This window comes from Pieris rapae, chromosome 10, assembly GCF_905147795.1.
Source record: "Pieris rapae chromosome 10, ilPieRapa1.1, whole genome shotgun sequence".
Taxonomy (NCBI): Eukaryota; Metazoa; Arthropoda; class Insecta; order Lepidoptera; family Pieridae; genus Pieris; species Pieris rapae.
In genome coordinates, this window is record NC_059518.1 from 1,229,012 (window position 1) to 1,245,726 (window position 16,715).

The window sequence follows — 16,715 nt, forward strand, 5'->3', positions numbered from 1 at the left end:
TATTTTCAAACATAATATTCGTTTTATAAAAGTTTTGTGGGGGGCAGTTTGTTACAGTTATGTGATCGTTACACGTAACTCCATTTTATAAGTATTTTACTTTTTTGTATTTATTATTATATCTTTAAATTTGCTGCATTTTCTTATATATAGCTTATGACATGACTCAAAATTTTTTACCTAAAATTTGCTTTCTTATAGTATTTCTTTTTACGAATGATGGATGGCACCCAGTTGTTAGTCTTTTATTAAAAAAGAGGCTCAAAGGCTTGCAACATACATTAACAAAATAGGTGCTTCACCTCTGCCCGCATGCTCGTTTGCCCATAATATAAGTTCTGCTGAACTCTAATGCTATGTAAGTAAGCCTAGGTTTAGTACCACTACTGACAATAAGTACTGCTAATTGTGTATTTGATACCAAAGCAAAAGTTATTGTATCTTATGTTATAAATATATCAATAGTGTTAACACTTTATTTATATAAAAACAAACACGAATATTTAATATACTACCCGAAAAAAATATCCTACATGATATTTTTGGGATATTAAACAAAGTATGAAAGTGCAGCGCTATCTGCCAATAGATGATGACGGCTGATTTTTTAATCGAAACCAAGGCATACAAAAATTCCATCAAAACCGTGCAGCTTTTTAAGAGGAGTTCAGTGACATACACACGTACTATTTACTCTACGGGTAGGCGAGTCAAATAAATTCTTGCACTTGTATTAATTTCAAAGTTTCTCACATAATTAGTTTCAGAACGCTATATTAAATCTATGAAATGCGTCCTCAGAGAATTGTGTTGCGAAGGCATATCTATGTAGTATGGAATTATTTCAGTATTACTATTATTATTTTCTTATGTATCCAAGTTTACATTTCAAAGATCGTCAGGCTCGATTAAATGTCGTTGCTTGTGGCGGCGTCCATGCGTCTGGTTGTCACTTAACCTAAAATATGGCGGTGGTACTTGTGGTGACTGGTCGTAATTGAATAAATATATATTAAGAAGAACAATATACAATACAATTCATTTTCTACGATTCTCTAACGAGAACAACTAAACCAAGTAATAATTGAACTTTGAAGGCTCAAAGTCCGCGAACTTTAAAGCGCATAAATCTTTATTGGTTCACGTTACTCAAGTTCTATCTCTCAACTGTAACCTACTTCCGAGATACGTCCGTAACAAAGCAACCCTTTATACTATCATCTTCCACTATATTGCATTCCACGCAGAGTGATATACGAGATAAGATCCTCTTTATTGACTATAAGCGTGTACTTTTTGAATTTTATTAGGTTAGATAAAAATTTCAAAGCGCAGCTTAGTTATATTGTTGAGAACCATCTTATAATGTTAATAAAATAAAATATATTATTAAATCAGTGGCGTTAAAACCTTTTACGGTCTGGACCTGAGATTTTTGTATCTATTTCATGATAATTTGTCAATCTAATAGGCAAGTAGGTGATCAGTAGATCGACGTTTTCGGTCTAAGGCATGCCAGTGCACCGTTCAAGCGAATATGAAATGCGCACTTAAATAAAGTCCATTAGTGCACAGTCGGGGATCTAATCTCTCACAGTGAAGCCACTAGGCCAACACTGCTCTTATCATATTAACATTTATATAGATACATTTTCATTGACCGAAAACAGAATAGTTGTCATTGTTGTCATTGTTGTATCGCATATACCACGAAGAGATTTCAGAGTTGATCGGATTAATACCTGCAGTTGAGTTGCTTCACTGGATGTTGAGGCAGAATACAAAATTCCATCCTTATCACCTAGAGTAATAATGTGAGTGTCCATGTGCGGCGGGATCACTTCACATCAGGTAATCCTCGTGATTGTTTGCAAAGTTTAAACTATCAATCACTTTTAGTTATAGAAAACTACCAATTACGTCATTTTATGAATTCAATGTGATTTTTCAAAATCCTTTCAACCCTAACTTTCAAACATTTATACAACAATTTCAGAAGCTAAGAGAATGGAAATTGGTCAACTTTTATAAACAAATGTTTCTTAATTTATCTGGCTTCAGTTACTCAAGGAAAAAAATTGTATACAAAAAGTAAGAACAACAAATAATTATTTATGTCGCTATCGTCAAATCGCAACGTGACCAGAGAGGAAAAATTATTAATATGATGGTAGATAACAACTGTTTTTTTTTGCTTAAAACTTATGAGATCGTATTGTCAACTAACCAGCCTGAGCTATATTTCTATGACTTCTGGGTGGATGACGAGAGCGTCCACAGTGAGTCCCCATAGTCTTTAACTTCGCATTTTACCTCTCTCCTAGTCTTTCCGGATCTCTTTCCTCATCTATCTACGTCACTACGTTTACTTAGAACAACAGTATTTCCGCTTTCTTGTGGGTTCCAATCAAGCGCCTCATAAAATTGAAATTTCTAGAAGATATGGGCTAACAAATTTCACTTGCTTCGCTTACTCTACTGGTTTATCTGGGTTGCTCAGCAGCGCTACCAGAGTTGTTGGTCAAAGATCTTTTTGGGCCAGGAGATTTCCAAAATACGCCGAACGTACGTTGGTGACCTTCCACGTTTCAGCTATATAAAACAGACGGGGCAGTCTATATGTGAGGTGACGTAATTGTTTTGGTAACATTTAGACTCGATTGGTTTGTTGCTATGACAACAAAACGTATCAACGGTCAATGGTACTAAAAATTACGATTTTACCCGACGGTTTTAAGAAAGGTTATTGCAAAACGACAGATACAATAATCGAGCAAATGATATTTGAATTATTTCTGACATATTATATGTTGCGTAGAGATGTGGGGTCACTCTGTATCTTCTACCGCATTAACTATGGAGAGTGTTCAGAGGAGTTGTTCGGATTGATACCTGAAGCTGAGTTTCAGCCAGAAACAGCTGCTCACTGAACCAATTTGTGGTATTTCCAAACCAATTCGAATTATGGTCCTTCAAGAAAGGAGCGTACAGATTCAACGCGAGCCCTCTAGCATCGAGAGTGTCCATGGGCGGCGGTATCACTTAACATCAGGTGAGCCTCCTGCTCGTTTGCCCCCTGTTCAATAAAAAAAAAATTTCGGATGCTTTTTTTTACGTTGAAGTGTTAATTGAAGTATTGTTTCAGGAGAATGGGCGTGCGGCGCCGGATCTTACGGCGTCGCCGGGCCGCGCTCCGGCCGGTCCGCCGCAGCCGGCGCGCGCGAATCATGCGCCGCCCTGCGTGCTGCAGCCAGATTTTAGGAAGGTATACATTTCTCGCAATGTTTAAAAAATACAGCGGCACTAACCTAAACGTTTTAAGGATATTTGGCTTGTTTGTGGAGGTTAAATGTTACAACCTTATTGATCTTGTGACATAGATTTTTTTTTATTAAAAGTACACTTTGTGAACAAGCATATTACAAATTACAGGATTTGTAATGTGCTTGTTATATTCAAGATAAGAATGCTTGGAAACATTGGTCATCTTGGTCCTGCTCCATAGGACAATCATAGAGCCTTGACAAAATCAATTGGTTGCTGATCTAATTTTGCATATTTTTTTTATTTTCTGTTTTAAATGTATCAGATATATTTTTACATATCTGTTTTATTGTTTTTTTTTATTACTTTTTAATGTATATATATTCTACGGTTTCAATATGTGTAAATATGTAAGGAACATATTTTATACTAACAATACAATAATAGACCTGTATAGTAGTTTTGTTCTAGAAGTACATAGTCTTCACATATAATTATTTTACTAATGTATACACATATTGTAAATTCTATTTTAAAAGAGTGAGTACTACTAACTTTCGGAGGGGACAACGAGAATCATCTTTATATTTTATTTAACGATCAAAAATGCTATTTTAGGCGGTCTAATTGGAATAAATGATTTGACTTTAACTTTTATTTCCGTGCCCGCATAAATACATAATATAATGGTGATAAATGTGGTATGACTTGTGATAAATTACGTATTTCCTTCTAAAAATAAACATTTTTTTAAAACAGCTTCAAAAATATGTTTTTACTAAGTTCAACTACAATCATATGTATATGTCTTTTACTTATAGAACTTATTTAGAAGTTTAAACAGGAAACTCCGTCACACGTCATTGTTACTTTTCCGTTTACCCGTTACGCAACTTTTGAAACTTACATAATACACAAACGAAGCAACTGTTCAGATTAATTATTATACATATCCTTCAAACAAAAACTTGTTAACAAAGCGTCCGCACACAAACTAAACACATAAGCGGTCTTTACTTAAACCAAAACTATAAATCACTTTGCAAAGCTTAGTTGAAAACTTACAGGTATCTGGCGTGAGCAATGAAATATTCAGACAGATTGAAATGGTGGAGAACGATCACGATGCTACGACGGCCGCGGCACTCGAGGTAACAAAATTCTAGTAAACTATTGGTTGTAGATTTAGACTAAATCTCGTATATATGTGACTTGATATTAAAGCTTTAGAATAGTATAAAGATACTACAGAAGCAAAACTACATCTGACATAAGGCTATGAAATGTTCTGTGTAAGTATATTTATTTATTATATAGGTATAACATATGATGATGAGCCTCCGTTAGTCATAGAATCTTTTACCCCGTTTCTTCAATCGAAATATCAAGAGGAGATATGAAAAGAATGTACAAGCTCATATTTCAAAGATAGAAAAAGATATTTGTGTTAAGAATTTATTCAAATTGAATTCGATTTTTATTGAAATTCAATGACGTATACAAAAATGTATGATGGATAAATGTAGCGAATAAGTTTATAAGGAAAAGGTGCAAGCAGTGAAGGCCTGTGAGTAATTACAATATTGATTGTTTCAGGCGGTAGAGCGTCGCGGGGAGATGATAGTTCGGATCCTCGAAGTGAGGCAAGTGGGACGAAATAACATAGAAGCCGCCAAGAAATTCTTCTCTTTACAGGTATTTAAATCATTTGTTAGAAGTTATTGTATTTTATTTGTTTATTAGTTTATTTTACGCGTACGTTTAAATGTACTTTAAGCTGCCATATTTTTTAATTGATATAAATCTTTTAGCTTAATACTCTGTTATCTGTTAAAATTCGCTGTGTCATCAGACAACTACTTTAGTCTAAATAATGAAATTATTATTAAAAAAATCTGAATACGGATACAGTTTTCACCGAAATTAGTCCAGGTGTTATTGCGTGTTCTTTTAGCCCTAATACTTAAATTTAAAAGAATATATTGCAGCCTCAAAATCTATTAACCGTGTGTGAATAAATATATTTTCACAAATGCGTAGAAAAATACGTGTCAAAATATATAATTCGTCAAATAAAAATAATAAGGAAATCGGTCAGCTAGAGTTTCCTGGAAGCCCATATTGCGGGTAGGTCTGACCTTACCCGCAATATGGGCAATATTGCGGTCACAGCTGTAACCCTGATAAGTGGGGAAAACAATTACTGTGTCACAGATTTCCATGTCCTGTATTTTCTATAATAATGTATATATGTAAATAATTCCTCTTGAAACTGAATAATAATTATAATACGAATGATATTAGCCTTTATTAGATATATAATTTAAAAATATTTACTATTTTCTTAACCTACAAAGTAATTAAAAACCAAAACAAATTTAAAAAGTTTTTCGCTAAGGCAGTGAGTATACTTTTAACGCTGACATCGCTGAATCACCGGTACTATCTACCAGCCATCAACTTAAATCTTTAAGAAACGCCTGTGCACTTGAACCCTACGGCCCAAGAGTCTCTTTTCCAAAGGTAACAAAACTCAACGAAGTTGGAGGAAAGTCTCTTATATATGCCTTTTATTATTTTCTGACTGCTCCAGTTTTGTTACTTGTCCGAAGGAGGTGACACGGGGCAAACTTGTCCACACAAGTAGCATCCCTATATTATAGCCCATTTTCCAAGAGACCAAACACATCCCAAAATAATATATATCAAATGGTAACATAAAAATGTACTTAAGAAAAGCTCACAGAATCACCTCAATTTTCTTTTGCAAATGAACCCTCATATCCCCATTTATTACCTTCAAAGACGAGCTTTGAGATTGAATTTATTCATCGATATTTACATATTCTAATTTACTCTAAAAACAGGTAATTTCACTCCCTTTGTTGACCTGAATATTTTGCTCTAACCTAGTACAGATCTCGATGAAAGAGCCCTCGCCAGACAGATCTATTGTTCAGCTTGGCCTAGATAATAGGGAATGCGAATGCAATCTAGACTAGCATTGTTAGGATGCGCACTCACAGACCGCAGCCCGCCTAACCAAAACTATGTCATATTGCTGCGAGATTGATTTTGCTGCGGTCCCATCGACTATTTCCACCCCAAGGTTATTAATAAGGCCACAACGAATAATTATATGAAAGACAAATGAATATGGCATTAGAGCTGACTAAAGCTCTTTATCCAATGCGGGGACCACGCCCCACAGTGGATCAGTTTGATTGTTGAGAACATTCAAACATTATTTGGATTTTAAATTTTTCATTATGCTTTGAATTTTTTTTACTGTGTTTCGTTCACAATTTATTTATTTCTAAAACCTTTAATTTAAGCTTCTTAAGTGAACAATTCAATTTTTTTAATGACAATTTATATATGTTAGGGGCATAAGAATTGTGTCATTTTACTGTTATAATCACTCTCTACTTTGAAAAACGTTCTCCTTAAAAAAACCGTATTTTTTATGTAATAGGAGGCAAACTGGCAAGAGTAACTTGATGCTAGTGTCAGAAGGTTCGCATCTGCATAGCCGGCCTTTTAAAGTCGATAATATTGCATTTTAGATATAAGAGCATATTGAACAACATTAAACAATGATTAAGTGCCTTTAGTTTATTTAGAAGAACCAATCATTTTCCAGGATTCACGACACGTAGTACAACTAGTGGAGATCGTCAAACGACCTGGCCAAACTTTGGGCTTATACATTCGGGAAGGAGACGGTGGGGCAAGGACAGATGGAGTATTCATATCTCGAATAGCGTTAGAATCTGCCGTTTATAACAGCGGTTGTCTCAAGGTTGGAGACGAGATCCTGGCTGTAAACCTAGTGGACGTTCGACGCATGTCCTTAGATGACGTTGTAATCATCATGTCGATACCCAGAAGACTCCTACTTTGCACCCGACAGAGGAAAGGTAAATACTAATAATCCCTTGTTAGTAAACGTTAAAGCCTGTTTGTGTAAATAAATTCGCTTCGAGAATATTTACACTTCGTCGTAATATTCCATGTTTTGCGATTGCGCACTGAAATGTTAGAGATGAATTTGTAAATATTGATGCGAAAGTAACTTATTGTACATACTAAAAAAAGCGTTTTCTTTCACTTATTGTACTTCATGAGATTTACTTATTGTATTTAATTTATTTTTGTGATCCTGTGATGAAAGAGATTACTAGATATTATACTATGGATGGTCTGATTTTTTTTTGATTCTCCCAAATGATTTATCCATCAATATATTACATTAATATCTAAAAATAAAAGCGAAAGGTACAGTTTATTTAAATGTCTGTGTAGGAAAATCTGGACCAGGATCACCATCAATGCCCAGAACTGAACATAAGCCTCCACCAGTGGTCGTGCTGAAAAGAGATTGCAGAGATGATGACGACAGAGATAGAGATAGAGTCGATGGACTTTACTCACAGTAAGTTGGTTTTGCTAACGATAGGAGTCCACTCAATCTTAAGCCTTTTTTTAGATTCTTTCCAGATTCTTCCCCTACTTTTAGTGCCCAAGGTTTTGCGTAACAAACATGATGTTTTTCATAATTTTACTTAGTTTTCGCAGGTACATTTTGGTTTTCTGCATTATAATATTATCATACATTTGGTAATATCATAGAATCTGCAGCAAAATCATTTTAAATCACTAAAAGGTAACATACAAATACTTTGCTCAACGCTAGACTAAAAACCCGATGTTAATGGATCTGGTGGTTCAACTAAATTATCTATATGTGGATGTGAAACCTGTTTAACTTCCAGACATGGGACGCTCCGTTCAACGGGAGCATCAGGCGGTGTTCGACCCGTGGGAGACGGTCGAGAGGAAAGAAGTCGCCTGCAGCTGGGCGGTTTGTCTCCTGATTCCACGCCACTCGACTTGTACTATAACTCCAGACCACCATCGGACCATTCAACATGGAGGTTTGTAAAAAGCCTTCATAATTGTGTTCATTACGGATTAGTACTGTATATATTGGACTCAAACAAAAAAGGATCACTGGCGCCACAACCTTTTTAGATCAAATCCTCAGTTTTCTGTATCTGTTTTCTTTTTCTGTTTCTTAATAATTTGTCAATATAATAGTCTCCTGTGCCTGACGTATACCGTCAGCTTTTAGGGTATAAGGCAAGCCCATTTCCTTACAACGTGAAAAAGTTTTATAGATGAAAGTCTATTGTTGCACAGTCGGGGATCGAACCTAAGACGACGCACGCTGAACACTGCTCTTATCCAAAAAAACACTCTCTCCAATAACTTCTCCAAGGATTCCATATCAAACATTAAATCAATAAATATATCCTATCCGTATATCCTGCTATAAAAAAATGACTTAATCACTCAAATCGTTTCTGACGCGTTTCGAATTCTGTACCTACTTTTTTGGTAAAGGTTTTCCTTTATAATTAAATTAAACCAGGAATAGTGTATAAGTTATAAATATTAATTAGTTATTTTATTCCAGTTATCGCCCACCACCGCCAGTTATTACAGAACAACCTAAGTCAGCAGCTACGCACTTCGTGCCATACGAAAGATCTTATCCAAACACATTGGAAAGCTTAGCTGAGAAGGTTCATTCCTTCTATCCAGGGGAAGGTGGCAGGTAAGAAGAAGGCTTTAAATTAAATAAATAATAAAATTGTAAAAAATATTATAATTAATTGTTTTTTTTTACTTAGTACTAGATTCGGCGGTAGAGTGCCCAGATCTGGGTCAGAACAGCAACTGCCTCGTGCAGAAACTCACTCAGATTTCGGACGGCATTCTCTGCTGAGGTCCAGTTTGAAAGCATCTGCCGCCACTGGTGCAGCTGGTGGTATGTATAAAACTTTTATTAAATAAGTAAATTCTGAATTAATAAATAATTCTGAAATAATAAACTCTTCACCGGTGAGCGACCTATTTGGTGAGCGTATGGCGGTAGTGTACTCTGATTTGAGGGTATACTTGGAGAGTATTAGGGGTTAGAATAAACTGTGTTTTATGTTATTTTAATTAATTTTGTATTGTATATATTATAGTCTATTTTATTGTGAGTTTAGCCATGTCTGTAATTAATAAATGAATAAATGAATAAATAAATAATAATGATTTTGCTCAAATAATCAATACATTATTAATGATTAAATGAAACGCTATTTTCGTGCATTTATAAATAGTAGTAAACTAATAAATATCCAGCTCCCCTCGTCTCAAGTTCTACATTATATAAATTTATAAGCACATATTTTTCTAGCCTCCAGTTTGTCAAGATACAATCAACGTTACGGGGGCGTAGGTATGCCAGGTCTTCCGAGCTCAGGGCTCTCAAGTACAGGGCTCACTGGGGCTGGCTTAGGTCCTGGTCTTCCTTCGGGGCTCTCATCCACCGGTCTAAGTGGTCTAACCGGGTCCAGCTTAGTTGGAACAGGACTGAGTAGCGGGATTGGAACTGGATTATCAGGATCTGGATTAAGCTCCACTCTCGGAGGATACGGAACGACTGGCTTAGGACTATCATCTTACGGAAATAAATTCGGTACATCCAGAAGGAATCGAAGCCTCGACTACTCCTCAGATACAGAAGCCACTGCACCCACAAGAACGCCATACTATTCAGGATTAAGTGGCTACAGAAGCAGCACGCTGGGAAGAGATATAGGCTCGAAGTTTAATTCACTCCCAAGAGACGTACGAGGAACTGGTCAAAGGTGAGAAAGTCTTTTATTTTCTAGAATTTCTTGAGACCTTTCCTATATGTAATTCGTATATGATTTCACAGACTGGGATTGTCAAGGCGAGCTGGAAGTGTCTTGCAAGATGAACCTGAACCACTATCTTCTCGACTAGATCTACGTTCTTCCAGAGGTAAGTGATATGTTGTATAAAAAACCCTTTTTAATCAAGATTTCACATCAATTTCTCGTTCGGAAGAACGCGAGTAACAAATTGATTTAGAAAAAAATGTTATTTAAGTTTCATCAAAGCAGCAGATATATTACCAAGTTTGACATCATCTGTAGATGGTGCTCTGTCCATTAAGTACCGATACTGATGCCGTCTTTAAATAGAGCTCCTATCATTGAGACTTGGATCTTTCATTTTCCTATACCGTAAATATCGCTGGCTTGGGACTGCCACAATTAAATAAAGATGTCAGGATAGTTATCACAGAGTACCAGTTCAAGAGGTATGAAACAAAAGTTATATTCATTGTATTGAAGGACGTTTACCTTTCTCACCGGCAGTATTCACATCGGACGAGTATCGTGCCTGGCTGTCCAGAGCGCCTTCTACCAGTGCTCTCTACGAGAGTCTGCGGCCACGTTTGCCTACCCACTACTCGGCAGAAAATATACACGACGCGCTGAAAAATGTAAGTTTACGATTGATTTATCCAAACCGATGTTTAAACTTATCCGGGCGAGATATTTGAATGACGTAACGTCTTAATACTTAAGATATTTTAAGAATGGCGAAAAAAATTTGCTAGTTTCTATTGGGATTGTGATATACAAAACAAAATATATTTTTTTTTATATTTGTTTTTTTTTCTTGAATTTTTCGTTTTTTCGTGAGATATGATGTAAAGAGTAATGTAATTGTTCTTATGACAGATGGAAAATGCAAGTCGCTTCGGTTCAACACTTGGATTAGCTGGTCGCCGCATGGAGCGCCCCAGGCATTTGCCAGCAAGATCTCTGTCCTCGCAACAATTAGGTATTTTTTTACAATTATAACAGAGGGAAAGGAGATTATATAAATTGTTTATAGAATTATTTATTATTTAAATTTTATTTAATCATTACAAAAAAATTACATCAAAAAACGTAGCTTAATTAAAAAAAACCTGTTGACCATTGTTTTTTTTTCAATCATATTAAGTATAAAAACATTAATTAATCACTTTTTACATTAAAAGTTATCTACTTATTTATGTATATAATGAATAAAACTCAAATGTGTTGTTAAAATATGTATAAAGAAACAATCACTTTTATTCTATTTCTTTTATAATCTAATTTATTCAAAAAAAAAATTTTTAATTAAAATTTAAGTGACAGTCCAAAACTATCTTCTTCTCCACACACTAACAAATAAATTAAATAAAACATGATTTAAAATATTATAGATAATCCAATCTAAGAAATATAATTATTTAATTACATATTACATACATATTAATTATTTTATTTTATAAGGACCAACCGCTAGCGGATCACCATCAGCTCGTCGCGTGAGACAGCTACTGGAGTTGGGTTCGAAATTCACCTGCCCCAACCCCAGCCCGGTGCCAACACCCGGATCAAGGCATCAGAGACACCTCGATATAAACCCAAACGGTACGGCCGTAGTCGACATACGGGATAAAACAAATTGATTTAATTTCCATAACTGAGGTTTTTACAATTTACTATGTGAAATCAGGTGCCCACTGAAGCGTTTCCGAAACAATTCGAAATAAGGTCCTTCAGGAACAGCGTTCGAATTATTAAAAGTCCATCAGCTCACGAGCCTTTTGACAATGTTAGTTACAATGAGCGGCTTTGTCACTTAATATCAGATGAGCCTTCTGCCCGTTTGCCCCAGTTCTATAATAAAATATATCAGATAAGAAACCTGCCCTTTTTCCTCCTGATACAAAAAAAATCAGAGTCTGATTTCACAACCAACCAAGGCAATGTTTACAATAAAACAATTGAATTTAATGAATTAGAATGACGTCACATTATCTGAGTTCTATATTCAAAAATAGTTCTTCAATAGATAAAATCTGCCCTAAAATCTGATTTATATTTAGTCATGCTTTTTTCACAGAATTTCTCAAATACAAGATTGAAAAGCCGGGGACTGGCTTATCGACATCTATGACTGGGCTATCTCGTATATCTGGGGGTGTTTCGGGGATGTTATGGGTGCATTTACTAGCCGGAAGGGGGTTAAGGCCTGCCCCCTCGGGCTCTTCACCCGGTTCCCCCCCGTCGGGACCTTTAGCCCCACCGCAGCCCCCCGTTGCTCCACGGGACTTGTACTGTGTACTTGAATGCGATCGAGTACATAAAGCTCGTACAGTGGTAAGTATCGCAGCCTTTTATAGAAGTTGTAATTTAATCACCCCATGCGGTATCCTTTCTAGTAAATTGTCTTCAGTGAGATATTAAATATTAAACGTAAGGATATTAATGAGTATATAATTCGATAATATGCAAAAATATGAATAAAAACTAATTTTTACGAATTTATTTATAAGTAATCTTATAACTATATATATACAATATACATAGTATTATAAAAAAACATTGAAACGAGAATTAAATAAAAAAAATTCAAATGATAATATAGGTTTCTCTCATCTTCATTCCCACAGGTTCGTACCGGAGAACTTCAGTTTGATTGGGATGAGTCTTTCGAGCTAGAACTGGTCGATAATAGACAATTGGACGTTCTGGTGTACTCTTGGGATCCTCAACACAGGCACAAGTTGTGTTACCGCGGAGCTGTCACCTTGCCCGATCTGCTAGCACGGTCTTCCTCACATCAACTGGCGATAAGGGTGAGGTTTTTTTTAATTAAACTAGCACAAAGTTCAAGAAATGAGAAATTTAGAAATTTCATCCGCATCACCTTGATGGCTGCAACGACAACTGTTCGCTTCACTAGACATTTTCTTGTGCGAACTAGCGAACTGTGGGAATACGATCTTCCAAATCAGCATACTTCTGCCACTAAGTCCGGAAATTCTCCAACTAAAATGGGTATTCATGATAACTGCCAATTTTGGGGAAAATATTCATTATATTCAATGCAGATTAAGATGAAATACTGTATCAAAAGGTAAAAATGGGAAGCCAAACGGAAATAAATAAGACTTTATAAAAGAAAGAAAATATTTATTTCTTATTAAAATCGGAATGGTTCGAAACCAGTGGAAACAGATAGTCCGTTCCAGACGCTTTCTTACTGACACACAAATGAGCTGCCGATTAAAGAGAGAGATCATATTCAAGGTTGTTCTTAAAACATGCTATATAAAAATTTCCTATTAATGTCCAAGTATATATTTCAGATGGAACCGCGTGGAACGCTTTACGTCCGCGTGCGACACACAGAACCACATGAGTTATTCCGCCGAAGACCCACGCCATCCCGTCTATCCCCACCACCTCTATTTGGGGCAGAATTAGATCAAGTCGTTGCAAGGGAAGTTAGGCCATCCCATGCTCCACCGGTGCCGCTCATCGTCAGGCGGTGTGTGGAGGAAATTGAACGACGCGGGTTGGATATTATAGGTGATTAGACTTTGTTCTTCATGAGCGAGTTATAGATGTCATTTTAACTATCTACATATTGTGTTTCTATAGTCTTTTGTTTCTGAGTGGACCAGGGAAATAATTATAGTCTTAAGAGCTATTGGCCTAGTCGCTTTAGGGTACGACTCTCGACCACAGGGATGGTCGTAGGCTCGATCCCCGGCTGTGCACCTATTGAGTTTCATTGTTTTCATTTAACATTTGCTCGAACAGTGAAGTATAAAATATCGTAAGGAAAACGACCCAAAAAGTCGACTATGTGTTGTAAGTACAGGATGATCACCTACTTGCCTATTAGATTGCCAAATGATCATGAAACAGATACATAAATCTGAGGCCCAAACCTAAAAAGTTTGAACTGCGGCAGTCATGTATCTTTATAAAAATATTAAAGTAAAACTGAACTGGGGTGTGGAACCTCTTGTACTTTTGGAATCCCTGGATTTCTTTTAAAGAAGATTATTTTCAGGTCTCTACCGTCTCTGTGGATCTGCCGCTAAAAAGAGAATACTGCGTGAAGCATTTGAGAGGAACTCTCGTGGAGTCGAGTTGACTCCTGACTCTGTTCCCGATATCAATGTGATTACGGGAGTACTCAAGGATTACTTGAGGGAACTACCGCAACCATTGTTCAGTCGGTGCTTATTCCAGATGACGTTGGATGCTCTAGGTGAGAGAAAGACGTTATTGCAAATTCCTGTAGTCCTTTCTGATTTATGAGTAGAACTCCATCCAGTAACGCACTGATACAACGTTTTAATTCATCAGATTCTCTATATCATTACAGGAGTATGTCTACCAGACGATAAAGAAGGCAACGCTCGACTTATGGCCTCAATAGTGGAATGCCTTCCGCGTGCAGCACGAGCGACTCTGGTCTTTCTGCTTGATCACCTGGCTCTCGTAGTCGCTGCTCAGGACCGGAACAAAATGTCTCCGCAACATCTGGCTGTGGCCCTGGCGCCACCGCTGATGCTACAGTCGCAGCCTCCCACAGAGTTGGACTACCAGCGACCTATACATGTGCTACAGTGTCTTCTGCAAATCTGGCCAGCACCAAAACGTTCAGGTAATGTTGTCGTCCAGCCCCAAATTCAGAAGTAAAATGTAAAATGATGTGAATGTGACTATCAGTTATTAAAAGGGAAGGACCAGAAAGTAGATGTGGAGGGAGGAGAGAGCAGAATGAAAGACGCAAGAACGTTGCGTTGAATTGTGATTGGACAACAGCATCTGTCATCTGTCAGCATCAGCAGCAAAAATAGACAATGAAGCAGATCTCGTTCCTGTCCCTTGCTGATGCTGACGATATTAATTAATAAGTCCTAACAACATGTATGCTTAAAATAAACAAGAAATTATGTCTTCACCCATTTATCAGACACACATTGTATTTGATCAAACAAATTTTAAACTAGCAAGGAAAATATTAAGAAGAATATTTTTTTTCTTTTGTAAGTTTCACTGTAAATAATATCTGTGGTCAAGGTGCGTTTGCAAAATTTTGATGGGTTTTTACTTTGTGAGGGAATCTTTTTTAATTTTAAACTCAAGGCCAACGTTAACGCATGTATGTTTGTAGACAGTTCGGCGCGGCGAGCCAGCACTAGGGCCGCGTGGAAACAGAGTCAGTGCGTCGCAAGTGGGCTCAGCCACCCTCCCCCAAGGTAATATCTTCTTTTCTTTATTTACTAGTTACTTTTAAGCTCGAGATGGAAAACTAAGAAAGGGCCAACAACGCAAAAGGACGACGAATTCAAATTAACAGCAGGTTACAACTGGAGAAGAGTCGCAAAAGATAGAGAACTGTGGTTACAGGCCTTTGCCAAGAGACACCTAACTCCGAGATAGACTGTAGTGAAAATATATTAATGATCACAGATCACGGAGATTTGGAATATAAATGCATATGATATATTATTAAACTTGTATAAATCCTAAATTCTGTGAAAACTGGCTAGGCAATCGCGAGCCCTCTGGCATTGAGCGTGTCCCTGGGCGGTGGTATCACTTAACATCAGATGAGCCTCCTGCCCGTTTGCCCTCTGTTCTATAAAAAAAAGCAAATATATATTTAATATTATTATTAAATGCATATACACTGAATGACTGGAGCGTGACCCTCAGGCCGAGCTCCGCCCTCAGCCAGTCCATATCGGCATCCAGCGGTAGCATCAGCAGCATCTCCGCCGCCAGCTCTCTCGGCTCGGCCCGGGGTCGACCGCTCGCCGCCCGCACATGTGTGTATACCTTTACATTGACAAATATTAAATACATATATAGGGAAATATATTTAATATGTTAGGTACACGGTTAATAAGTTGATTACTTTGAATGTTTTATGACAGGGCCAGCGATGCGATCAAATTATAGGTGTTTTATTTAATTTTATAATGTTTATCTTTTATTTGTTTCAATACATAATAAACACACATATCCAACAATGATCATTTCTTACACGCACTATTATGAACATGAAATCTTTTTATGAATATTGATGCAGTGGAATCTCTATAACTGGAATGTGAAGGGAAATGCAAAAGAAATCGAGTTAACAAGTTTTCGAGTTAAAGAGAAATACGAGATACATATGACTAAACTGTTTAAATCTCGACTTACAGAGGCGCCATTTCTAAGTATATTCTTGAGTAAAAAAACTAGAAGCTCCAAACCCGAACATTCATTTTGGATTTTATTATTATTATTTCAAGGAATTTCAAGGAAGACGTATTACTAACGACGACTTTCGGAGTCTCCTTTTTGAATAATGTTATAGAGTAATTAGTATGTAATATCAATACTTCGTAGGGAAATAACATTTTGTTTGAGTTACAAAGTCTAAATAATCCGAGATTATTTAGACGTATTTAGGTGTTTAGCGTTATTACAGAGGATTTAGACTGAACGAGGTTCGAGTTATAGAGATCCCACTGTATTACCTACGCTTTACGCATTCAATACAAACGTCATTGTATAAATACCTAGGGAGTTAAGGGTTATTGTAAATGCAAGTTTAATAAATATTTGTGACTTAATGAGTAATAACAAAACTGATAGAGACAATGAAGTTGTAAATGGCAATGTAAAAAGGTTTCACTGTTCAATCGATGTCTTCATTACATTAAACATTTTTATGAACGAAAG

General features: G+C 36.5%; 1 protein-coding gene across 2 annotated transcripts in view; it reads left to right on the top strand.

Moving 5' to 3' along the window:
- LOC110998206 (rho GTPase-activating protein 100F) overlaps positions 1 to 16,715 on the top strand; it is a 35,527-nt gene that overhangs the window by 14,171 nt on the left and 4,641 nt on the right. Inside the window, exons 2-21 of one of the 2 annotated variants that reach the window (XM_022266727.2) lie at positions 3,146 to 3,265; positions 4,332 to 4,415; positions 4,861 to 4,959; positions 6,908 to 7,184; positions 7,570 to 7,699; positions 8,040 to 8,201; positions 8,744 to 8,884; positions 8,961 to 9,097; positions 9,518 to 9,971; positions 10,043 to 10,128; positions 10,509 to 10,636; positions 10,878 to 10,980; positions 11,463 to 11,603; positions 12,079 to 12,335; positions 12,629 to 12,814; positions 13,328 to 13,550; positions 14,041 to 14,241; positions 14,359 to 14,640; positions 15,158 to 15,238; positions 15,699 to 15,811. In XM_022266727.2, the coding sequence (XP_022122419.1) occupies positions 3,146 to 3,265; positions 4,332 to 4,415; positions 4,861 to 4,959; positions 6,908 to 7,184; positions 7,570 to 7,699; positions 8,040 to 8,201; positions 8,744 to 8,884; positions 8,961 to 9,097; positions 9,518 to 9,971; positions 10,043 to 10,128; positions 10,509 to 10,636; positions 10,878 to 10,980; positions 11,463 to 11,603; positions 12,079 to 12,335; positions 12,629 to 12,814; positions 13,328 to 13,550; positions 14,041 to 14,241; positions 14,359 to 14,640; positions 15,158 to 15,238; positions 15,699 to 15,811 (3,405 nt within the window). Of the gene's footprint in view, positions 1 to 3,145; positions 3,266 to 4,331; positions 4,416 to 4,860; positions 4,960 to 6,907; positions 7,185 to 7,569; positions 7,700 to 8,039; positions 8,202 to 8,743; positions 8,885 to 8,960; positions 9,098 to 9,517; positions 9,972 to 10,042; positions 10,129 to 10,508; positions 10,637 to 10,877; positions 10,981 to 11,462; positions 11,604 to 12,078; positions 12,336 to 12,628; positions 12,815 to 13,327; positions 13,551 to 14,040; positions 14,242 to 14,358; positions 14,641 to 15,153; positions 15,239 to 15,698; positions 15,812 to 16,715 lie in introns of both variants that reach the window. The other variant, XM_045629853.1, reaches the window with a different exon arrangement.